The sequence below is a fragment of the Oreochromis niloticus genome, linkage group LG8 (genome assembly GCF_001858045.2).
Source record: "Oreochromis niloticus isolate F11D_XX linkage group LG8, O_niloticus_UMD_NMBU, whole genome shotgun sequence".
Lineage (NCBI taxonomy): Eukaryota > Metazoa > Chordata > Actinopteri > Cichliformes > Cichlidae > Oreochromis > Oreochromis niloticus.
In genome coordinates, this window is record NC_031973.2 from 15,775,804 (window position 1) to 15,801,817 (window position 26,014).

A 26,014-nucleotide genomic window follows, 5' to 3' on the forward strand; every position below is an offset into this window, starting at 1 on the left:
CTACTACAGTCAATACCTAAACTGATGACAGACGTTCCAGAACAACATTAATTCACTCGATGATTAAATTATTGTGTTTATATGAGTTTACAGGTCACATGGAAACACCAACTTTTTTACTACACTCGTAGTGTGTTTGGGATCATTTTAATGCTGAAAAATGAAGCCACTGCCAAGGAGACACTTTTCAGATGGTATTGCATGGTGGTGCAGAACCTGATGGCACTTTTCTATATTCATAATTCCTTCAATTTTGACAGGATCCCCAACACCACTGGCCGAAATGCAGCTCCAAACCATGAAAGAACCTCCACCTTGTTTTACAAATGGCTGTAGAGACTCTCTTGTTGAACCTCTCTCCTGACCACCTCCATACATATTGATGATGAATGAAAATTTTCACATTTGGATTCATTGCTCCATAAGACCAGGAAAAACTGTTGCCACTGTTCCTCAGTCCAGTTCTTGTGACTTTCAAATACTTTTCATATGCTGTACATAGTTTTAGGCCTGCCATATCTTCTTTTATCCTCCACCTGTCTTCTCAATTTTTTAAGGAGACACTGCACATCAAGCCAAAATATTTCCAGTTTATACCTCATAGTGTTTTGGCCGTGTTTAGGGTTTTCCATTGATTCAACTAAAGAAATAGAAACAATGATGCGGTTTTGCGATAAGCCGCAAGTAACAAAGTGCCGCAAGATGAATTTTAAAACTGGTTCTTTTTGTCTGTTAGGCGTAGACACAGCATTGGTTCACGCTGTCATGATTTATAGTTCTGTGTTAAGTGTCTTAACAAAAAAGAAAAACATTCCTTTGAGAATGGTCGGGTACAAGAAATGGACTGAAAATGAGTGAAAAGCAATTAATGTAAAAAGAAAACCTTTGAAAAATGTTTGGAAAGCCTGGAGAAGTAATGCACAAGACCACTTTAAAAAATACGACAAAGTCTGGCTACAGTAATGATCACAGACCTCAGATTTCTTTATCAGAGGGCCTTAGGGCGCGTACAGGTGTGTGAATCCCCTGATAGACACGTCAAATTAGCAGCTCGGCGTTTGAGTCTACGCGAATAGCGGTGGAGTTTAGAGTTTACCAGGATCACCTGAAGGCAGCAGAGAGAGAGAGAAGAGAGGGCTGATGAGAGCAAACTGACTGACAGAGGGGGAAGGGGAGGCTCACTGAGCGATATATTGGGTGTAGCAGAGAAATAAAAGCAAATGTGTGCCAGTCAGCTGGAGACGGAGTGAGCAGAGAGAAATACAGAGAGAGGGAGGAAGAGGGAAACAGGAAAGCGGGGCAGGCTGGTATTATAAGCGCTGTCGAGATAGAAGGAGGGGAGCTGTGCACGCTGAGGCTGTGAGGAGCCTCAAGCAGGTAAGAATGCTTTCTAATGTGGACTGACTTACCTCTGCGCGCGTGTGGAGCGACACAGACATCTGTAGCTCCAGGGATGGTTTACACAACTCTCTGCGTAAGCCATCATTAAAACCTTAACGCGTCTAGAGCCAAAAGCTCAGTGAAACTCGTGTTTGTTTGGGTTTCTCTTTTTTTCTTTCTTAAAAAAAAAATAAATCGGTTTGCAAGCACATGTCTGAGTAACACCATGTGGATTGCCTGGCTGTGGCGCATGTTAATGAGGGGTGTGTATCACCTGTCATTGATTGACCGCTCCGCTTTTAGAGGAAAGTGGCCTGAAGTGCCCCCAGTCTCTCTTCAGACTAAATCACCTCAAAGATTGATTGATTTATTTGTTTATTTTCCCAAATTTGATTTAATTAAAAACGGGAAGGATGGCTCGGTGTGATTGGTGACCTCAGCCTTTATGCGTGGTCTGGTCACGCTTTGCTGCAGGGCTGGGTGGCTTTATTGGCTTTCGGGACAAGCACAAGCACCAGGAGACTTAATGAAGGTCGGAGTCATAGATGGAGGTTTTGGTAAACAAGGACTGAAGGGGGGAAACTGCGCACCAGTTTATTTAAATCCATGTAGGGGCTTAAAGAATTTCTTTTTCTGTTTACAGCGATGTTGCCATTCCTTCAGGTAAAAATTCATTTTTTTAATATGAAAGACCTGAATTTATTGGTAAAAAAAATTATTGTAGGCGTACATGCTGCACTTGGTGTCCCCATGGAAGGATTACTGAGCAGGATGATCCCTTGGGTCCCTTAAGCCTGAGCTGTTTGAAGTGAATGACTGCACAAGACTATAAAGTGACACAATGTTATGCAAAAAGGCCACAAAATGAACAAAAACGAGCAAAACTTACACAAATCGAGGCCAAGGAGGTGTGACGTGCCCAAACTTTTTCCACATATGCAGCGACCACAGAGAGGGGGAACAGATGAACACAGTGACAGGCTGTAAAATTACCACAATACAAAAAGGAGACACAAAGGGATCACAAATGGGTAGCGTTGGTGCCTTTTCAGGTGGTGTGTAGGTGGTGGTGGTGGCTGTTATGGAGGGCTTTTTGCATGTTTGTGCCCAGAGGCCTATTGTCTGATAATCCGCCCATGCGTGTCCCCTTTCACACCCTTCTATTCCACTGCATTTACACAAATCATTATGCTTCAGTCATCAGTCGCAACTCTCTGACTTTTTGGCTCCCCACCAAATAGCCACATCATCGGGGTCCTGTGTTGCTACCAGCACCCACTCGGCTGTTGAAACTGCTAAAGTGTCAAGTGTTGGGCTTCCCTGCCCAGGCGATGAGCCAGATTTGCTCTCCTGTTGCTGCGAGGGCAGGACAGCCTGATCCTTGATCCCGCTGCGTCTCAGAGTGGGCGTGTTGAAGGTGTTTTGAGGTGATGTTCTTCTCATAAGCCTCTTAAGAGCCGTCTGGCCGCTGACCTTCTCTGCACTACGTTTTATTTTGTTTCCAGCATCTTCTCTTTTTTTTTTTTTCTATACCAGCACAAGTAAAATCTAAACTAGATTTCAAGGTTAGTTGCGTGGTTAGGAAGGGAATAATGAAATCCCAGACTGCATTTACATTCTACAAATCAATAGGGGGCAAAAATGCATGTTTATAGTGTGAATGAGCCTTTTTAGGAATGCAGAACTATAATACTGTTTATCCACTTTAAAGAAAACATTAGAGACTGTTTAGTTGTTGCTGTTGGGACTTATGAGATTTTTTTTAATTCGTTCTTTTCAAAATGTACAGCAGGGAACTTGTTTTCCACAAATGGATATTGGAATGAAATCTGTGAAATCCAAATATGTCAGGTCAGCCGTGTGTGTGTATTTGGCGTTGTAGGTGGTGGATAGGCTGCACACAGAGGGGTGGGCAGATGGCATCAGCAGTGTGCTAGTGACCTCACCCCCTCCACCAGTTCTCTCGAGACCCATCCAATGGCAAATGATTCTGGCAGCAGGTGGCATGCATACATGTTTGTGTGAGTGGAGAGGACGGAGACATGAGGTTAAGCTCTCCCAGCACAATGCCAGCATAATGAAGTAACTCCCCTCTTCAGCTGGAGGTTGTTCTGGTGTTTTAGTTCAGTAGCAGCGTGAACCATTCATGTAAATGCAAATCAGACGAGCAAGGACTCAACTGATGTGGTTGGACAAAACTCACAAGCTAAACATTGACATTTTGGAAAACGTCATGTTTGATAGTTTAGTATCTGCTACAGTCGGGGGAAACAATGATTTGTTCTGACTCTGTGCAATGAACTTCTGATCCCGCTTCCTTTGAAATGGTTGGTTAGAAAATGGAAATCAGGTCTGCGACCGCTCCCAATCAGGAGGTGTTTTCAAAACAACTTCAGGGAGATAAAATGGCAATAAGATGTAGTTACTATTATATCAGTCTGTGATTGAATGTGTCAACTTGGAAATTACATGCAATTTGTTTGTGATAAATCTGTGGAAATCCTAAATCTGTTGCCATCTATACACAGAACTTAACATTGTCTGTGTACGCTCATTCCAACCAGGTTTTGTTAGATTTGAAGCAGAAATTCCAACGCAAATAGTGACATAGTTGCTGCAGAATGGGGACTTAACTGCAAAATGACACAGGTGCTCGGCAACCTGTTTTTTATATGGCAGTAAAACCAGAGTACAAGCTGTTTGCAACTAGTCGAGTCATCTGCTGCAAAAACAGGATTTGCATTTAACTGAGATTGATTGCAGAGTGTTTGGAAGCCCCGTTTAGTCTGAAATTATTTACAAACTTTCAGAAATCTGAGAGTGACTGCAGTCAGTGTGAGTTGGACTGTGATTGTTTGGAGACTGGTTGCTGCCTACTGTGCAGTTAAAAGTTATGCATAGCTTAAGGGTTTGCATGCTCAGTTTCTGGACAGCCACTTGTTTGCTGCAAATATTTACAATTCTATCTCTAAAAAAATTCAGTGCTGTCTTTACCCTACTGTTACTGAGCAGGATGATTGGAAGACGGGAAAACTGCTCACCTGGCTTAGTCTAAAGGCGCTGATTACCAACAGTGCATGTATAGAGCCTTGAGGTGACTGTTGTTGTGATGTGGTGCTGTACAAATATAATTAAATTGTATCATGTCTTGGTAGTTTATTGGTTTTAAGTTTGTCTTCAGCAAAGACGGCTGTTTATGGTAAGTAAGTTTCCAGGCTGCCAGCTGTTGATTCATATTGGTGCTGATCATCTTAAACCCCACTAAATGTAGATATCAAAAATCTAACCTAAAAAAAGGGCTTTTTGAGGCTTTTTCCCATTTATAACTTGACAGTTTCAAATTTTCATTATAAATTTAGCTAAAATTGGCTTATGGCGAGGGTGTGGCCTAAAACAGCTCTGCTACTCGGGCCTGAAGGCTATTTGAATTGGCTCCTCTGGGTTTCACTTTTTAAAAGATAATTTTTGGGGCATTTTTCTCTTTTATTGGACACTGCAGCTGTGAAGATTAGACAGGAAGGAGGAGAACCCAAGCCTCTGTATTTCAACCATGTGGCGTATAGTCACCTGCTCAAAGGCATTTTTCTTTTAAACCTAATTTGATTTAAATCACAGTATTTGCTTCAGCAGCTTTTACAATAAATAGTCAGGTTTTTGTTTGAAGTGTCAGAAAATAAGTGCAAATACACAGCATGTCCAAGGGACTATTTTGAATAAAGAAGCCAAAGCTCTTTATGGAGAGACATAAAATAGAGGAAAGCAGCTTTAGAAACTAGAACCCATCAAAATACTGTTAATTAATTTGTGTTAACAATAATTAAGAAGATTTGAAACGATGAATGTTTTACTTCTACTTCCTATCAGTACGCCTCAGATATAGCTGTTTGTTTTTTGTTTTATTTTTCCCTGAAACATCCTTGCTGCTGTTGAGTTTTCCTTTTCAGTGCTTCATTGTGTTCACCAAAATCCTCTGTGATGCACGCAGCTGTCAGCACTGCCAACTTCAATCAAAGAGGCTAGATTATACCACCATATGGCCAGTGGGAACCCTTCGTATTTAGAAGACAGTCAGTGAATGAAAGGCACAGGAAGATGTCGGCTTTAAGCTCTCGTCAGCCTTTCGTAACTGAAGAGAGAGAGAGTTCAGTGGAGCATAGGCCAAGTGTGCAGGGAGTAGGTCTGAAGAAAAGCAGGGAACCCCAGGGGAAGTGAGGTGATGTTATAAGGTTAATTATTAAGTTGGTCATCAAATTGAGCAGGACACTGTGTTCTGAACCATCAAATGAAAGAAGCATATTACAGAGCTGGGCTGTGCAGGCATGTGACAGTTCTGCAGTTTATTGATTCACAAAATGAACAATTGTACATGAGCTGTGTCAGAGTACAGTGGTACAAAAGCACTTAACCACAGTACAGGCGTATAGATGTTAACCCTGGAGGGAAGAAAGCTGCTGGTGGCACTGCTCAGGCCGGCAAACTAATCTGACGTTGTGTCTGTGCAGTTTGATGTGAAAGTGCCATTTAAAATGCAATTTTTGTTTTTGAAGAAAGTTTCAAATGCCTCTTAAACATGTGCTACATTTTGTGCAGATAATTTTTTCCTTGTTCATTGTTTAGTCTTTTCTTTTTTTTTTTCTTTTTTTTTAATTCCATCTAATTGACTTGGAAATTCCCCTGTCAAGTTTCATTACGGGGAAAACAAACAGTGACGGGAGATTAGAGCGTCTGCCCAACTGATCCAGTCTGCTGCCAACCTGCTATGGCTCAACCCTGAATGAGGGACAATCATAGGAGCGATCTAGGGGCATGTCAGGCTTGAGCAGTGCTTCAGCTTAGATGCTGTGTATTTGCACTCTTCTGGATACTTGGAGATTTACTCAGTTGGAGAGCGATATCACATCTCTTGTAAATGGACTGGTACTTTAACATCTTTCTTTTAAGAACTTGGGTCACTTTCTACGTTTACTAGCATCAGGGAAAAAAAAAAATCCAGCTATCAGCAGTTCTCCGGGTGAAAATGTATAGTTGATGCTAGAGGACGGGGAAGAATGGGCAGACTGCTTTGAGCTGATGGCAACTTTAATTCAAATACTCACTACTTAAAACCACGGTATGCAGAAGAGCATCTCTGAACACGTCAAACCTTGAAGCAGAAGAACTACAGCAGCAGAAGACCACACCGGGGTAATCAAAGTTGGCTGAGGCTACAGTTTGCTCAGGCTCGTCAAAATTTCTGCTGCAACGCTGAAATGGTCGGGGTCAGAATTTGGCATAAACATGAAAGCATGGATCCAGCCTGCCTTTGAGACACAGTTAAGCACCCGAACATCATTTAAACATTGCTGACCATGCCCATCTATTTGTGACCACAGTGTACCCATCTTCTGATGGCTCCTTGATCATGAAATTGAGTTCACTGCACTCAAATGGCCTCCACAGTCACCAAATCTGAACCAACAGATGTAGTAGAAGGGGCGACTCACATCATAGATGTGTCCAACAAATTTGCAGCAGCTGTGTGATGTTATCATGTCAATTTGGATCAGAATCTCAGAGGAATATTTCCAGCACCTATGAGGATTTCTGAAAGTGAAGGGGTTTCAGCCATTAGTAATGGCATTCATTTTCAGCTGATCATTCAGCAAAATAAGAGGCTCACTTTACAATATTTACTAACGCTCTTCAAAGCAGATTGTTTTCAACAACACTCAGCAGTCCAATTAAATCTTACATCTTAAACATTTCAAATATAGCCCCAGCCTGGCTGTCATGAGCACTTGTCACCAGCCAAATGAAGGATCGTTTGTGCCGTGGCGGTTCATTCTAATTGCCACTCTGGCGTAGCGCCATCCTGTCTTCAATCAACATTTTCCAAAAAAGAAATTTCCTTGGCAGCGAGTATGTTTTCATCAGCCTATCAGGGGGAAATGTGACAAAGAACTGACAGAACGTGACAAATAATGAGCCCAAGACTATTGTTAATTTGTCAGAATATGAGACACAAGATGACAAAAAAACAATTGGTTATTGTTTTTAAAAACTCTACCAGAAGTAGAAATGATCCCCCAGTGGCTGTAAGTGATTTGTGTAATTATAATCAGCAGTAACGAGGCAAATTCACGAGCGCGATAGATCTCGGTTCTGCATCTTAACCGTAATGAAATACGAGGAGAGCTTGACGGCTTGCTTCACTGCCATCGTGCTGATCAGGCGGTTCTGTCTTTTGTTGTCGAACGTCAGGGGTGTGTTTGTCGATGTGAGGCGGGTTGATTTGCCAGCCTTCGAAACCGCAAGAAACCGCTGCAGGATTACTTTGTAATTTCCAACTTGAAGGAAATGTTGCTGCTGAAGGGAAAAACTGATTCTTTTTGTTTTCAGTGTGGCCCAATAGACTTCTGATGGTGTTTCTAATGTGGCACAAAGTCATCTACTTGTTTTTCAGCTTTCGAATAAGTAGTGGAATAGAAGTGAAGTAGAGCATAAATTTAGACTTAACTGTATTTTCTTAAGTTGTACAGCTTTTCCTCAATTCATACTGCATCAAAGTAACAGCAAAGCAATTAAAGCAAACTATGCTGCTTTTTCTTATATTAAAATAAGTGTGGTGTTAGACTTCTTTATTAACAGAAAAGGGAGTTTTTCACCTGCTGGCTGTCATAAAGAAAGCAAGTTGAGCTTGCATCGGCTTATTTTTCGGACCTTGGCTGCATGCCACAAAGCACATTCGGCATAGCCATCTTTCCATTATCTGGATTCACTTATACCAACATAAGTATAAATGGTCACACAAAGCTGCTTATCAACATGCTAAATTAACGCAGGGTTTCTCTATGGGCTCAAAATGTGGTCATAAATATTTTGAGCCCATACTTCTCATTCTAGCTATGAGCATGTTCATGTGAAAGGGATGACATTGGCAGCATTTAACCAGTCACCGTTATAGTTAAATGTACTGTAAACAGAGTGGCTGATTTTACACAGGAAGAAACTCATAACACAGATTGAAGGTAACACAGATGCTGCAGACAAAGCGCTGTGTGTAACTGTGTGAAAAGGTACTGAACATTAGTTTAGAATCAAAATCTCTGTATGAATGCTTGATCTTTAAATGCTTTGGTCAGTAAAACTGGAAAAGACCTACTGTATTACAGAATTTTAGTCTATTTGAAGCCTGCAAGCAAAGCCAGATAAGAGGCTAACTGTGAAAATAACAGGCGTATCAGTATCACAGCTGAATCATTAAGACGCAGGAAAATCTGATGGTTTATAATAGAGTATTTTATTAAGTTAATTGGTGTTTAACAGTCTGAGAGCAAGCAATGAGTATTTTTATAAAGGAGAATTTAAATACAGGCTTGGTCTACATGTAGATTTAATTTAAAGTCAGCAAGTAGAAACAGGTGCACGGTTTTTCCGATCCTGTATTAATCCTGTTGTGAAATTGTTTTTAGCAGTGCTGCTGTTGATTTCTAACATGACGGCTGCACATCAGAGCTCTGGAACTAAACTGGATCTATTTAGACATTTAATGTTATATTAAATGTTATAGATAAAGTAGGTGCAGGATCATATATTAATGTTTATAGAAGGAATAAAGTTGCATCCAAGAATCTGTCCTATCCTGCTCATCAGGATAACATGAAGACTTTAGACACTACTGAAAAACTCCCTCCTATCCTCCTACTCTCCCTGCAGAGGTCTCAGGAATCTTCTCAAGATGGTCACGCTGTTTCCTGGAGAATTGATTGGTCAGCAGGCAGCGATTTCACACCTCTGATCTCTAATCTGAAACATAACGTGCTCCAGGGCAGGTTGGGTTCAGTGCATGAGTTACCATGGTGACTTACCCTGGTAAGAAGTGAACCACCTTTGTAGTAAAGAAAACCCAGAGTTAACCTTTGGATAAGTCCAAATCCATCTTTGAAGTACGGGCACTGTCTCTTGTACAGTCTGTGGTGCAAAGTGATGCAGAGAGGTGAAAGTTTGTGTCGTGCTTGGTTGACATTTTTCTAAACACTGCTTTGGATGACTGGAATAAATTTTAGTCCAGTGTAGGTGGGAAAATATGCATTTTACAACACAGAAATGTCTTTTATACATGTGGAGAGCTGGCTGAGACTCTTTCTTCAGTCAAGCTGTGAAGAAAATATGCAGAGATTAAAAAAAAAACAACAAAAAAACAGCCCTTTGTTTTACTAACATCCTTATTCATCTCCATAGAGATGCTGGTTTACTCATATACGTTTATGTGATGGGAACGAGTTGATTGTAACACAATCGGCTGCATGGCCTCTCAGCACTGTCGGTAATGAAGGGATGTGTGTAGGATGAGACTGAAGACTCGGCATACACACTGTGCGCTCTGCTCACCTGGTATTTTATGAGGCTCTCCCACAGCTGTGAGCTAAGCTCAGAGGGGAGATTTGGCCTCCCACCTACATAGCCAGCAATTCCAGGAGCAGTTATGAGGGTGAGCAGGTATGTAGCAGCTGGCCTGTGGGAATAGCTGCTCCACCTGCTGCACTAATATAGGAACTGTTAATTAAAATAAATAACAGATGCCAACAGCTGTAGTGGAAAAGGCATAGTCCAGTATTAAGAGACATACAGTTTTCTTCTTGTAATAAAGGTTTTGCCAGCATAGTCGTGGTCGACCGTGATAAGGTTTATATCGACAGTTTTTGCCCTTTTAAGTGCCAAGAATGCGAGGGTTCGTGATTGGATGTGAGTCAGGCCAGATTGATTTTTAGATTGAGGGAAGGTTTTCAGAGTATTAAAGGCTGGTTTTCTAAAATAGTCTATTTTTTATTTTTCCTTTTAAGGAAAACTAGAACATGACAGAGGTAATGAAAACTGCTTTCATTGTCGGAATTAATGACTGGACTTCCCCAGGATTCTCTACCACATGCAAAGTCCTGGAAAACATCAAAAATAAAAAGGTCAGGGTGTGGTTTGAAAAATGAATAAAATGGAAAAACAAAAAAGGAATGGTTGGTTTGCAGAACTGTTATTTTTGAAATCTCTCAAAAAGATTACCTGTGAAGTCTGTAACCTCATCTGACTCAGCTGGATTCATCCTGCCGGCGGTTAGGCTAAAGGCAGAATGTGCTCACAGCAAGCTGCACTGGGAACAGCATGGCCACTCTCTGATCATTTATTATCAGTATTTATAACAGCCAGTAATTTAAAAGCAAAGAGAAACACCCTTCAGCCATGTCATGAGTGCCGTTGCAAAGTTTGTCCACCAGAGGGCGCTATGCAACCTCCTTATTGGCAACAGCCAGCTGATCTGAGCAGACTTGGGCAGAGCATGGAGGAAATGATGAAACGGAACAAATATTAGAGAAATCTGTTTGTTTTGTGTGTTAGAAAGAGGAAAAGCATACCTGCCAATATGTCTGCGTATTAATTTTGATCTTAAAAATCTGTTTTTATTACCTAGTGAACATTATGATTTACCCGGCCTGTGAAGTATCTGTCCAACATAAATTGGGCGTCTTTTTGGAAACAAACAACCAGTTTGATCAGACTTGGTTTGAGTTTTTTCTTGGAATAAAACAATAAAAAAATAAATAAATCTGGGCCCATATCTTAAAAGTTCTCCCTCTCCTACAGAGTCCTGTGATGAACTGGTCTGTCCAGGGTGCACCCTGCCTCTCACCCTGGATAGGTTCTAGCACCCCACAATCCTGAATTGGATAAATGTTAGAAAAGAGAGATGCATTACAGCCGAGATCTGGCACTTGAATGTCACATCTGCTGTGCTATTTCAATTTGAACACCCGTAGCCTGCAGTTTCTCAGCTGTGTTGGTAACTGTCCTATTGGAGCATGAACATTGGGCCAAGTCTAAGCTCCTGGGCTCTCTAGAACAGGATTCATTAAGGACATCTTAACTTGTCTTAACCCTTTACTTACACTTCAAAATCATGCCTAACAAAGTGAATTCACAACAGGTATCTGTAATCAGTTTCATCTTTATAGTTTGTTAAATGAGGACCAATCTAAACATTTAAATAAATTTTAACAAAAGGCTTCATCCATTTTCTTCCACTTTATCCAGGACAACAGGTGCCGTGGTTAGCACCATCGCCTCACAACTAGCGGGTCCTGGGTTCGAATCCATGCATGTTCTGCCAGCGTTTGAGTGAGTTCTCTTGAGGTGCTTTAGCTTCATCCCACAGTCCAAAGACATGCATGTTAGGTTATTCCACACTGGCTGTAGATGTGAATGTGAGTGCGGCTGGTTGATAGATTGGCAACCTCTCCAGAGTGTGTTCTGTTTCTCGCCCTGTGACAGCTGGGATATTCAGCCCAAGGACAATTTTCTGAACGCCCTGCAAATAAAGTAGAATACGTGTTTAGATGGAGAGCTTCTGTTTAGTCTGCAACCTTGATCGGGATTATCCAAAAATAGCTGGTTTTGCAGGTGAAGCTTGCACCACTTCAGCCACATGTCTTCATCGGCAGTTAATGAGGAGTGTGGTTAAAAATGTATCTGGCAGTGAGAAGGGAAGCCATGAGTGATGATTGCACATGAATGACTGTGGCAAAAGTATTCTAATATACAAAAGACCTGAATGCAACATTATTAAAGACTTTCATTACTCTAATGTGAAACGACTCTGTTTAACTGCAAAAAGCTTATCAGTCACTGATACTATAGTGTTGTCATGGTGACAAGGTAAAGAATCCTATTGGACAAAAGTGCCTGGTATCATTATCTGACCTTGCTTCTCTTCGAATGAGCAGTCGCACAGTTTGAATGAAATTAATGCTCTATGTCTCGGTAATGAGAGCAAATATTAATTATACTGAAACTTGAGCGCAGTAATGGGTCCATTCATCACTGTCAAAGCAGGGCTGCCTTTTGAAAAATGTATTCGGATTTGGGTATTGGTTTTAAATGACCAATTATGTGCTGCGTGGAGATCGCTGTGCTCTCTGTAAGCGTCACAATCAACCAGACGCTTGTTGCCAGGGAAGTTTTTTAAAAGAAGCATATCTGTTTTTTCTCCTGTTTAATCTTACAGTGGAGTTAAAAATAAGGACATTCTGATAATAACACAGCTAAAGATCCAGAACCGGTGTGTTTAGTCACATGCACATGACTGCCAAGTATCAGGTGCTGGATGCGGAAATAGTACATGAAGTTGCAGTGCACAGAGACAAATCTCACAATGAGTCCTGGGTTTCTTAATGGCGCTCTGAGGCGTCCTCACTGATATGGTCGTATGTTGTGTTCTTTGTTTTCATTCCAGGTTGTTCTCTGTGATTCTCTGTCTCGGCCTCATGTGAGGAGCAAACAAAACAGAAGAGGGAATTATTTGAGAGAACTGTTTCCTCTCTCCCCCTCCAACCTCTCCGCTGCCTCCTGCCGCCTCTGAATGATTGAAGCCATGCCCAACGTATCTGCAAGCACAGGTACATGTGCTCAGGCTCGTTCATGGTCTGATGCTTTTTATGTAGTTATGAATAAATTATGTGCTGGAATAAAGCATTATTACATTAATATGGATAAACTGTTGGGATTTGAAAGGAGGGACGATATGGGAAAGCATACTATTATAAACATCAGTGAGCTAAATAGAGAATCCATACAGACTCTTTGTTGATGAAGGTGGTTTTTGCGTATGATGCATTTCTAGATAGAAATTGCTCTTTGACTCAGTCATAAATACACAGCATAATTTCTCTTTTTTTAATACTCAAGGGCTGCATGAGATCCTGGCGCTGCTCACGTCTCAGCTTCACCCTGATGCCAACCACAAAGAAGACCTGGTCTTCCTCAAAGATGTCTTCAGCGAGAAAAGCATTGGATACCTCATGAAGGTACAGTGGATACATCTGAGTAGAAGTGGCTACTGTATTTGTGATTCAGAGATTTTATTTATTTATTCACACATGCTGGATTACTGTGCATGCACATTAAATTTAATTGCTACGGTGTAGATGACATCTACTCATGAGCCACCGCTGAACCCCGAGTTCTTCCAAAACTATCCATCTACAATTGAATGTTGAACAGAAAGCACAGAAAAAACTGTGAGAGTGTGTGAATAGGTGAATCAGACATGTTGTATGAAGCACTTTGAGTGCTCAAGTACAGTCAAAAGAGAGCTATATAAAAACTGAACCATTTAATGAGTTGTTGTGTGACTTACTTTTCCCTTCCTGTCCGCTTGAAGCAGTTCGATTCTTCTCCTCTGACATCAACAAGTCATTTTCACTCAGAGAACTGCCTCTCAGTGGATATTTTCTCTTTTTCCGACTGTTCCCTATAAACCCTAGCGATGGTTGTGGGAAAATCCCGGTAGATCACCAAAATACTCAGACCAGCCTGTCTGACACAAACAATCATGCCCCATTCAAAGTCACTTAAATCGCATTTCTTCCTTGATGTGATGCTCAGTTTGAACCTGAGAAGGTTGTCTTGACCTTGTCCACATGACTAACTGCATTAAGCTGCTGCTATGTGATTGGCTGATTGGATATTTGTGTTAACAAACTGTTGAACACCTATATCTAACATAGTGGCTGATTATAAAATGGTACACATGGTATATGATGGGTTTTTTCACTGAAAATTAATCATCTGCATTTGTGGTTTTGTTGCTTCTTGCTTTACATCCAGATCCATGAAAAACTGAAGCAGTATGAGAAACACAGCCCCACTCCAGTCCTGCACAGTGCCTCCTGTTTGGCAGAGGATGTAGGTCCAATTAGAAGTGAATATATATTTTCTCTGGTGACTAGAAGAATACTTTGAAATACTTAAAGCAGTAATTTTCTGATTTCAATCACCAGCTAGCAGAAGAGCTTCAGAATGGGCCACTGGAGGATGATGAACAAGAACTGCTGCTCCTCTTGAGCACTCCTCATCTCAAGGTACACACACACACACACACACACACACACAGTGTTTTTCAGTCTGCATAAAGAAGCTGATAAATGCTAGACCATACCTCTCCTTTGCTACATCCAGACATCGTCTTTGCTTCTGAGGTTTGATCTCTTTAATAATGCTGCTTCACAGTATTTTTGCCCTGCACTGCTCTGATTTTTCCACATTTATTACATAACACCACCGTGAGAGCTGTCTGTACCCCTTCCCCATCCCCTAGACACAGACAAGACTGCCTAATTACTCTGATAAAGTGATTATGCTCAGGTTATTGGCTGTCTGGGAAGCATTCTGGAAAGTGATGATAGCTGTGGAATCAGAACGTTCATTTAATTCCCCGAGTTTTCTTTTCCCCAGAAATCGTGTATGTTTTCTACGTGCCGTAACCTTCTTTTCTGGATCCTTTTATCTCTGTTGATCGAGCTCCTAAATCTTGGCTTCTTTTACAGGCAGTGCTATCGGCTCATGACACAGTGGCTCAAAAAAAATTTGACCCAGTGCTGCCACCACTCCCAGACGATCTGGACGATGACCTGGAGGAAGAGTCTGTGAAGATCGTTCGGCTGGTGAAGAACAAGGAGCCACTGGTTAGTGTCTAAGGGTGCAGTTTGGCTTTTCATTAAACTAGAACCTGTTTCTTGAAAACTACTGCTAATGAAATAAAAGAGAAATGAAACAGATTCAGTAAATCAGACAAAAAAGCATAAAAATATTCCTACTGAGTATCAAATATGTGCTGATGATTGATATTAGAATTTCCTATGAAGGTAAAATCAACAGCTTATTTCAACCTGTTAAACTCTAGTTTAAAATGTCTTTCTATGAAGGGCATCGATAAAGCGGAGCAGTCACACTCATATGTGGAAAAGATCAACCCCAACCTGCCGGCACTCACTGCTTCATTCACAGATTAAAACCTGTGTACAGGATGCTGTAGAACACATTACAGAGCCGGGTCATTTTCAGATATTTATTGATTGATTGATATACCTTTATTACTCCCACAAGGGGAAATTTCATAAGGCTGCCGACCTATTGCACGCAATGGCGGCGCCATCTTACCCTCCGACCATACATACATTACACAAAAACATCACATGGGGAAGACAGGTCAGAGAGGTATAACAATGGAAAATACACCACATGAGGAAAGATAAGGAGAAAAAATAACTCCCCCCAGACTGAGCTCCAACAGGGAGATCAGTTTGAGAACAGAAAAAAACACCTCTGCACATAGCACATGAAAAAACTCTTAATACACCGAAGAAACACATGACAAGCAACAGGGGTGGGTAAAGGGTGAGAGACAGCCGATGTAGACAGTACATCCGGGCCTGCAACCTATGCGCTGGTCTCCTTGATCCACCGTCAGCATCGGAGGGGAATAAGCGTTGAAGGCGTTTGGAGGGGGAAGGGGGGATGAGTGTAAATCTGCATGTGAATATGTGTGTGTGCGTGTGTGTGTATGTGTCCAGAGTTCAGCTGAGACAGTGTCCTTCGCCCTGCCAGGCTAAGTAAACAGTCTTCCAGCCAACCCAGGTGGCCTTGCATAGAATGGGAAGAACAGTCTAAACACAGTCGTTATCAGGGTGTTGTTGTTCAGCTCCAGCCTTGAGACCGCAGCTGGCGCCGAAGGGGTCTCCGCATGAAGTGATGGTGGTTTTAACTTTAATGCGAACAACTATTTATTGACTCTTAAACTGGTCTCAGTAAGTGGGACAAGTGCCTCTTTCCCCATCCAGAGATTTTCAGACGTGGATAAAAGAGGGCGATGTGCTGCAGATGACACTCTGCAGGATGGCAGAAAAAAAATCATCAAAGCAGACTTTTTTTAAGGAATTGGTTGTAGTGGGGTATTAAAACGACAGCTGTCTCATATATAACTTGTATAACTTACTAATACTTTGATTGGTCGGTAAGAAGAACAAAGTGCTGCGTAAATGCAAGAATGTTACACTGTACAACTGGAAAATCCTCATCCTGTCCTCAACAGTGGTTAAAAAAGTTCAGAAGTTTTGTCAAAGCCCCACGACCACTTGGTCCATAGCCAAGCTAACAGTTCCCCCCTGTTTCCTGACTTCAGACTGTTAAGCTAAGCTAACTGTCTGCTGACTGCACCTTCATGCTGTGAGTACACAGACATGAAATTAGTGTTTATCTCTTCATCCAGCTCTCAGCAGGAAAGGAAATAAGTACATTACATTTTCTAAAATGTCAAACTAACACATGATTTACTTAAAGCTAAAAATGGAGCTGTAACCCAGAGTAGGAAACAGTGATTGAAGCTAAAGTGGGCTACTAATTCTTTGCATAATGCAGCAATTAGAAAACCTGTAATTACAGCATTTAAATGTCATTAAACTTTCAGTGGAAGCACAAACAAGTAGGCAATATTGATGATTGGGTATCAGACTCTTCATTCATGTAACATTTTGACATTTAGCTTCAGTCAGTTATTGATCTTTCCAATAAAAACTAGCTGCAAATAAGGAGCCTCTTCCTCCAGTCGGAGGATTGGGCCATCTTAGTGACTTTGGGATGAGATTTGCTATGAATACATCTTATTTATTAATGTGTGTGCTTGTATAAACAGGGAGCGACTATTCGGAGAGACGAAGCAACAGGAGCTGTAATTGTGGCCCGAATCATGAGGGGAGGGGCAGCTGACCGCAGTGGTGAGTTTGCAAAACATTTCTACTGAACTTTAAATGCCAGATATTTTTTTGTGGAAAATCAAATGCATGATAGAACAGCACTATAGTATAATCTACCGATAGAAACAATCTCTATTACTGTGGATGCTAACGCTACCCAGTGGGACTTTCTTAACACTACTGATATACTGAGAGAGATGTGAGTAGATTACATTGCGTAACCCTGTGAACTGTAACAGAAATCAAATCCGTGAGATTAGTGCCACGAGATTGCATATTTTGAGATTACAAACTAGGTTTGCGTCTGGATGTTGCCATAGTAATGTTATCGACATACTGGCAACACAAAATTGTCTTTTGTTCGCATGCCAGGTTTTATATTCTAAAAATCTGTGTATTGGGCATTTCTTTAGCTGTATTCCCCCTGCGTGCTGTGCTTGTGTTTCCAGGTCTGGTGCATGTAGGAGATGAGCTTCGAGAGGTCAACGGAAACCTGATAACCCACAAAAGACCAGATGAAATTAGTCAGATACTGGTAATAAATGTGGGATCGGTCTAGGTCAGATACTATGATTCTTGTAGCTGGCAGTCGATCATGGTGGTGCTCTGTTGTTTTTGTTTTAGTCCCAATCACAAGGCTCCATCACACTGAAAATCATCCCAGCTGTTGCAGATGACGATAAAATGAAAGAAAGCAAGGTTAGGAATGCTTGCTGTGTGAGTACGCAGGCTTTTCTTATGGAAGGCCACAACCACTCAGCCCTTTATCAAGGTTTATTCACATGTATCCACTTTACTTTTCGTTACCTTACCCATTAGTGTTGTATGTGAGACAGCAAATGTTTGATTGTGAAACTTGCAGAATTACAGAACTGTGAAAACATGTCATGATCCACCCCTCATTTAAAAAATAAAATAAAATAAATACCCCAAACAATGACAGAGCCTCCACTTACTGTTGTATCTCTCCTGATCTCTTCTGTGCAAACTGATAACGATTGGAATCAAAAATGTCTAATTAGGATTCATTACTCCATAAGACCTGTTGCCACTGTTTTTTTTTGTTTTTGTTTTGTTTTGTTTTGTTTTTTTTCCCCCAGTCCATTTTCAGTTTTCTTTCCTTGGAATAAAAGCCTGATGAGGCTTCAGCGACCAGTTGTTGCTTCAACCTGTGTCAGTTCTCTGCTGGATCTTGGATCTGTGATAGGCTGATAGTAACAAAGTGTCTAAAGACACAGTTTAAAATTGTTATTGGCTTAGTCGTCTGCTATGTGTAGACACTCTGACGAGTGGCTCAAGACTTTTGCACAGCACTATATGTGTATTCACCAAAGTATCTTACACTTCCTTTGCTGTATATAATGAATAAAGTGAAATAAATACAGAGATAATAAAGTTGTTAACAGAATATTCCTCCTTCTTTTTAAAGGTCTACATCCGGGCTTTATTTGATTACACACCTTTTGAGGACAAAGCGACCCCGTGCCAAGAGGCGGGACTTCCCTTTAAACGGGGTGACATTCTTCAGGTTGTTAGTCAGGAGGACCCCACCTGGTGGCAGGCCAAGAGGGTGGGTGACTGTAACCTGCGCGCTGCCCTCGTCCCTTCGGCGCAGTTTCAGGAGAGGTAGCTTGCATCAACAGTCTGTGTATCAGATGTTAAAAAGCTGCCTTTTTTAATCAGTAATACATTTTTAAAAATGTTTGCTTTTCTTCCCAGGCGACTGAGATACAGGATGAAAATGGGTTCCGTGTCTGCTCCCATTTCCCCAAAAGCTCCAATATGTAAGCATTAGTTACTACATACAAGCACAAATGTTTTAGACACTTGGATCTCCACACACAGCTTCTGTTGTGGGTCAAATCTAATCTATCCAAGGAGGTCCTAAAAGAGAGATTATAAAGAGAAGGACGGGATCTAAGGTTAATCTCTGAGGGGGGGAAATGCATAATCCAGCATTTTAATTTCCTAAATCCAATTTAAAAGATGAAACGATGTAAGTTCTTTTCTTGTATCTACAAAAAGATGCAGTAGTAACGCTGCAGGGAATGTTTTTAGAGGTTTCTCTACTTTAAAAATCTGATTATCTGGTTATTCTTAATTTAAAAAAAAAAAAAAAAAAAAGTCTGTCCAGCAGAGAAAGAAGATGGTTAAGGATCTCTAAGCATGGATACAGTGACAGTTATGAGACTGCATTGTGAATTTGAGAGAGCTGAATGTACACTAGGGGTCGCCGAACAGCCTATGTCACACTCTACAGTGATACTGTGTATTATTCCTTGCTTTGCTAACTTCAGATGAACGGGCCGATAGAGGTATGTAGAAAACCCCTCATTTTAGCAACCATCTCTCATCCCCAGTTTGGACTGGCTCCATGTTTTCTCTAATGCCTGAATTTCTGTATGAAATTCTCATCGACCCATCTGAAACACAAATTTTGGTCACTTTCCCCCTCCCCATCCACACTGTGCCATGTTGTGCCTTTACAGTTTCTTTAATTGCCACAAATCCTCTCCTAACCTGCTGTGTTCTCACGTTAAAGTACCCCCAACACCTCCTCCCTCCTCTTACCCTGTCTTCTCTTCCCGAATGCCATCCAACAGAAGACTGTGACAATAAGAGTGCTGTGAATGGAAAGGACATAGGTGAGCAAGCACAATCAGTGAGTTTATGTTAATCACTGCAACATCACATCTTTCGCTCAGTCTGTGTGCTTCTTAAGCTTTTTCTTTTCGAGTGTGCATATTATTCCTCAGATTGTGTCAGACTGGATTGCTTTGTGTTGCTTCATTGATTGTTGAGGGTTAGGCCAGATAACAGTCCACATGTGTGACCGCTACACAGGAAATTCTCACCAGTAGGTTGGCCAGGCTTCCAGGATGTGACGGTGCTTCAGTGGGTGTTTGTTCACACCATTTTGACCTTTCCTATTTTTTTCCAAACCATATCCACACCCATCTGTCCGCTAGAGCTGAAATATCTCTATAGCTGCCTTAATGTAGTGTAATTTCATTTGGGCATTCCTGTAGTGGCAACTAGGGTGACCAGATTCCAACAAACTAAACACGGGGAAAATGGTCTGTTTGTATGAGATAATATGGGATACTAACGCTGAGAGGTAGTGTAACATTTTCATTGCAATCATTGAGTCGACCATAAACTCCTCCGTGTGCCAAAGTATTCCAGAGTCAAATGTGAGGCTGTCTGTCCGGCAGTGAAAGCTTGGCACAAATTTGGTCACACAACAGGACAATGAAGTCCATCAGCAAAACTACAGCAGAATGGCTGAAAAAGAGAAGAGACGATGTACTGAGTTATGGGGTGTATTTAGTTTTTTCACGGATTGCATAGAGTCCTATTAAAAACTTTGTTTCTCCATAAAGAATATCTTTGTTTTTATGGTCCAATAGTGGAGTCTTAAACTCGTGTATTCCACTTTTCCAACTGTTGGGATTAAATATTTTGCAGTGCCTCAATAACTGATCCTTTTTAGTTCACCTAATGAGCTAAAACTACCAAACTCTTCTTTGATTATCAGCAGGGATGCATCCATAGATCAGCATTTTATTTTGAGCCTACCAATCTACTGATTCTCACATGTACTGTGGTACTTAACAACATATTCTTGTCTATGCAGAACTGAACAGTAACTAGAAACTGCATAAAAGCTAAGAGGAGTGTTTCAGTCTCTCATATCACTATAGTGGAATTATAGTTGTAGTTAAGCAGTTTTTATCATAGCTGTGTTTTTTGTTTTTTCGTGGTCTTTTTCAACATATTACACCAAAAACTGTGAAGTGAGTTTCTAATTGAGCGTGGCATTGATGGTAATACAGTGACATGTGAAACTGCACTTGGGCAGTGTTGACTTTTGAAAATTGGAGCCAGAGAAGAAAATGATTGATGAGCAGTAACACATAAATGGGGAAACCTGGTCACCCTAGTAATATAACCATTTGTTGTGTTTTTTAAGTGAAACACCTCAGCAACTTCCAGATGGATTGCCATTGGATTTACTGCACACCCCCACGTTCCTCTTAGGACAGGATGTAACAACTTTAGGAGCCCAACTTTCTTTAGTGCCACCATGAGCTTAGATTATTTTTTTCCTCTGTAAAATCAAACAAATTGTAATATAAATATAGCCTGTTAGGGTATGATTAGACTGGCAGGCTTCTTGCCCTGTGTGCTACAGCCATCGAGCTTCTCAGTGTTCATGTGGCGCCTCATGGCATCTCAATGTGCTGCAAATGGCCCGTCATCATGCATCATGCTGACAGTGATTACCCTGTGCTCTAAGAAGTTAGACACAGCATGCATGGCTTCTGATCTTTTTATTCTTTTTCAAAAGAAATAATAAAATAAAACTTAAGTTGCTTGACTCAATGGTCTAATATAAGCTGTAGTTTCTCCCAAGAGTAAGGCAGCCCCTGCCTTCTGTGGCCATGCTTTCTCATGGGATTTTTACTCAGGTACTCTTACTGATATCTAATGGTGTTGTCCACTGTGTGTGTCTTGTGTGATACTGTTTTGACATGTGATTTTCAGCTACCTCAAACCTGTTTCCTAATATCAAAGTGGCAGAGCGATCTGCAATACATGGGCAGGATTTTGGTGTATTTATTGAATTTGTATGAGTGTGTATCAGTGCAGTAGCATTTGTACCCTAAGACTACCTTCGTGTCTTTAACAGCTAGCCTACGCAGAAGCTTCCGCCACAGGAAGGATCGCCAGGGTTCTCCTGGTGAAGCGCACACTCCCGATGCCAATCACACAGAGTTCCTGATTTACGAGGAAGTCGCACAATATTTTCCCCGTCCTGGAGAGAGGCCTCGCCTTATAACACTCATAGGTTCGTCAACTGGAATGAATTTTAACAGCGAAGAAACTACAGTTGTGATGAGACGTTCACATACACTCATTGTGGGTTATGAATGTCATGGTACTGTTGGGATCTTAATGATCTGTTGAACTGTTCTTTACATGCATAAACTCAAATCTGTGTTTACAATGTTAAAATTGTATTTTAACTTGACAAGGTGAAGTCATCCTCAAAATTCTTTAGGATGTTCAGGAACCACCAGGAGTCAAACCTGCCATTAACTGGAAACTGCTGGAACACCAGCGTCACAGTGAAGTGAGTTTTAGATCACTATGAACTGAAAGTGCCGACCAAGGGCGAAGCCTCTGTTCCAAAATCAACTTCATCAAACTTGACTGAGACTTGCAGTTGCCCATTGGATAAAGCAAATGCCTTATGGACAAGAGTTTCATGGTCAGATGACACCAATATTGAGCTTTATGGTGTTAATGACCGTTGGTATGTTTGGACAAGTAATGCTGAGGTTTTCAAACCTGAGAACACTGTATCAGCTGTCAAGCATGGTGGGGGTAGCATCATGCTCTGGGGGTGTTTTGCTGCCAGTGGTATTGGTAAGTTACACAAAGTGGATGGAATCGTGGAGGACGACTAGCTTTGAATTCAACATCACATCAGATCAACAGCTAGACAACTGAAACTTGGGCACAATTGGATGTTTTGGAATGGATAAAGCAGGTTAATATGATTAAGTGATTACAGATGTATGCTGTATAATCATTTCACCCTGGAAAAAGAACAGTTCAAAGAAATCATTAAAAACTTCACACTACCATGATATTTATGCCCACAATGAGTAAACTTCTGGCCAGAACTATACACACATGTTCCAACCTGATGATCATCTTATATGATAAGTATATTATCTTCCTTTGTTGATTGGATGGTCACAGGTTCACTTGGAGCACGGATCGCTGAGCTCAAACAGAAGGTGATTGCTGAGAATCCGCGGCGGTACGGTTTGGCTGTTCCTCGTAAGTGTTGTTTATCTTTTCTAAATGGCTGTACGTGTTTGCACTGAATTCACAAGAGTGAAGTAAAAGAGCTTTCGAGTGAATATAAGCACTTTGTTCTTTGGCACTTCATACCTGCAAATGCACTCAACCTTCACATTTCTCTAAGGAAACTCCCATAATTTGCGTGACCCTCAAAATATTACACAAGTTTCCAGATTATTAAACAAACAATCCACACATCACATACTATTCCAATTCAGTTTTGTTAGTTATGATGCCATTTCAGAACAGCCGTTCCTTCAATGCTCCCAAACCCATCTGTCGCACCAACCTGGCAACCCACTGCCTAATTCAAGGGAGGTGTGTGCATCTAATCTCTGTACAGGCAGACTGTGAGATGGTGAATCATTTAACGTCACCATCATAGCTGCTGTTTTCCCCAGTTTAACTACTGTGACGATTTAGTAAGAGACTTTAAAACATGCCAAAATAAACACCGAGTCATGCATGGGGCTTGTTGATGTCTGTGACAGGGAGTTGCAGACGTTGGTGTAGTTGGAAAGATGTTCACCTTTTAATAACTCATTAGCAAAACATAAAGAGGATTGGTATTGACTGAGACAAGTATCTCTTTGCAAGTTGATTTTACAGTAAGCACACTGCTTTTTAATGCAATCAGTATCGAGGCGCTTAATGAGATATCCAGAAACATACAAGCATCCAGTATCTTGTGTCTTATTTTCTAACTTGCTCTTTCTGCCGACCGACGGCGCCCTGAAGACACCACTCGAGCCAGGAAGAGTCATGAGAGAGAAGGAGTGGAGTACCACTTCATCAGTAAAGCTGCTTTCGAGGCAGACATCCAGAATGGCAAGTGAGTGCTGGGAACAATGTTTTCTGATGAAGTGCAAAAAAAATTAAAGTACACAAAAGGATTAATTGAAGCGTTTCAGCATTTTAGCTAATTTAATTAACTTGTTAGTGGGGATGATGTGTTTCTGCAGGTTTATTGAGTATGGCGAGTATAAAGAGAATCTCTACGGCACCAGTTTGGACTCCATTCACAGAGTTTTGGATCAGAACAAGGTCTGTTTGGTGGACGTGCAGCCAGAGGTTAGTGTTTTTAAAATATGGTAGGCGGCACTGCCAACCAAATACACTTCTGATTTGAATTTGAATTTCCTCTGTGTAAATGTAAAAGTGCCTTCTTCTTTAAAAGAAGCAAAGACAGCAGGTTACATATTGGCCACATCGTGCCATATAGATGTATAGTATGTGCAATATTGGAATACATTTCATATTATGGTATTTTTAAATGAAATTGGATTGATCTGTTGCCTGGGTCCAGACCTTTGAAGCTTTCCAGAGCCTGGAGACCAGTGATAAAAATACATGATATCAGGCAAATTGACTTTTCACCTTATTTTGTGCAACTGTTTGCTTCACAAAGAATATCCTCTCTGATAATTGTGCAGTCTTTTATACTTAGACATGAATTTGACTTTATATGGTCTTCTCAGCATAGAAAAAGTTCTGTGGGATTTTTATATGGGAGTTGGCTAATGGCTGGTTGGTCTTATCACATTCAGGCACTGAAGACTCTCCGGACCGCTGAGTTCAAACCATATGTCATCTTTGTAAGGCCTCGGATCGGTGATGGTCAGAGAAAGCAGTTTGGCTCCTCTTCCTCACTCAGCGTAGGGGTCACGGTGAGTGTTCCCTCACCAAACCTGCCAGACATGTGCAATACACTTTCTGGGCTTATTAATTGATGGTGGAATATAAATAAAGTTTACAGAGGCTTAGTGCAGATTACGGTAATCTTGCAGTTGTTTGTTTTGTTGAGAAAGGAGTCGTATCAAAAGGCTGATTGACGCTCAGTGAATTAGGCTTTTCTTCACATGGCATGCATTTAAATGGAGTGTGTGAGCACTTTGTTTAATATAAACTGCTTTTAAAAAAGTTAGTTACTTAGTTGTACAAATATACAAACACACAACCAGTTATGTTGGTGGCTGTGAAGGTCATTTGAATACAGTGAACTGAATGAGCTCTGTGTCATGGTATGCTGTCCTGTTGGAAGCAGCCAACAAAAGATGATGACACTGTGTTCTTTAACAGATGGACATGGTCAGCAACAATACTCAGGTAGGCTGTGGCATTTAAACAATGCCAAAAAGTATCCCCCCACACCAACAGCCTGAACTGTTGTTACGAGATAAGATGGATCCATACTTTCATGTTGTTTATGCCAAATTCTGAATACAGCACAAGTTGAGACCAAGTAGACCAGGCAACATTTTTCTGTTGTCCAATTTTGTGGACAACATGTGTGATTTACAACCTCTCTTGTGGTTTTCTGTTATTGTAACCCATTGTCTTTAACTTCTGACATGTGTGTGCAGAGACTATTTCAATATCTGCACATCAGCTCTGAAGGGTACTGAGTAAGGATAGAGAAATTCCATATGGTCATTAGTTTAACTTTGGCTATTCTCCAGCAGTGTATTAGCAGCTAAACACTTTCTGCTGGTGTCTCTCTTCCTCTCCAGGACGATGACTTGCAGGAAATGAAGCAGTCGGCAGAGCAAATGGACGAATGCTACGGCCACTGGGTGGACTACGTGTTGGTAAAGGAAGATCCAGCTAGTGCCTTAGCAGAGCTCCAGGTTGTATTGGAAAAAGTACAGATGGAGCCACAGTGGGTGCCTGCGTCCTGGGTGAGGCGCTAGCCAGCTGACCTTCCAAATAGGAAAAAGAGGACACAGAACTGTGGCGTACCTCTGAAGGTGCTGAGCATTTGGACTGATCCAGTGTTTTACTGCCGTGTAACCATTCCACAAATGAGTATGTGAGTCACTGTAAAAGAACATCCAACAGGCCTGTTGCAGAGTGGTCAGCATAGAATGACCACAGTAGTCATACAGATAGTGCTGGTGTACATACCGTATATGCTGATAGTGCAGTGGCTGTATACGAGACAGGCATGTAGTACAAGCATTCAAGACTAAGTTCCTACAGCAACTTATTGTCAAAAACATCTGCACTCAGTGTGGTCAGCTATGTAAGCCCCCTATTATAACAGCAGCTATAATGTGAAGTGCCATATTAAATATGTTAACTGTAAAGCAGAAGAAATCTGAAGACCATGTGACTGATTTTGCTTTGACAAAAGTCTGAGTTTAGTGAAGTGGGTTGAATTTGTCTACATTTGCTTGAGAAATAAAACAAGACCAACTGTA

General features: G+C 41.2%; 1 protein-coding gene across 5 annotated transcripts; it reads left to right on the plus strand.

Moving 5' to 3' along the window:
* Positions 1-1,073: 1,073 nt before the first annotated feature.
* Positions 1,074-26,013, plus strand: LOC100690268 (MAGUK p55 subfamily member 3). 5 transcript variants are annotated; one of them, XM_025909728.1, is made up of 21 exons: positions 1,074-1,377; positions 2,024-2,043; positions 12,641-12,803; positions 13,093-13,211; positions 14,014-14,091; positions 14,187-14,267; positions 14,733-14,870; positions 16,877-16,958; positions 17,387-17,472; positions 17,562-17,636; positions 18,367-18,563; positions 18,657-18,721; positions 19,235-19,252; positions 19,541-19,582; positions 21,344-21,409; positions 21,631-21,789; positions 22,710-22,790; positions 23,553-23,646; positions 23,777-23,885; positions 24,362-24,481; positions 25,325-26,013. In XM_025909728.1, the coding sequence occupies exons 3-21, from the start codon at positions 12,767-12,769 to the stop codon at positions 25,502-25,504; spliced, it is 1,827 nt and encodes a 608-aa protein (XP_025765513.1). In that variant the 5' UTR covers positions 1,074-1,377; positions 2,024-2,043; positions 12,641-12,766; the 3' UTR covers positions 25,505-26,013. The 5 variants fall into 5 exon arrangements, with proteins under 5 accessions (XP_025765513.1, XP_025765514.1, XP_005471296.1 ...); XM_025909729.1 differs by lacking the exon at positions 2,024-2,043 and adding an exon at positions 11,443-11,526; XM_005471239.4 differs by lacking the exon at positions 2,024-2,043 and having other exon boundaries at positions 1,076-1,377.
* Position 26,014: the final 1 nt, after the last annotated feature.

Excerpts from the sequence above, each read along its gene's own strand:
- LOC100690268 (XM_025909728.1), top strand. The coding sequence starts at position 12,767 with ATGATTGAAGCCATGCCCAACGTATCTGCAAGCACAG. Across the intron at positions 21,410-21,630 it reads CTCATGGGATTTTTACTCAG|CTAGCCTACGCAGAAGCTTC; the intron begins GTACTCTTACTG and ends TGTCTTTAACAG. Across the intron at positions 23,886-24,361 it reads TGGTGGACGTGCAGCCAGAG|GCACTGAAGACTCTCCGGAC; the intron begins GTTAGTGTTTTT and ends TATCACATTCAG.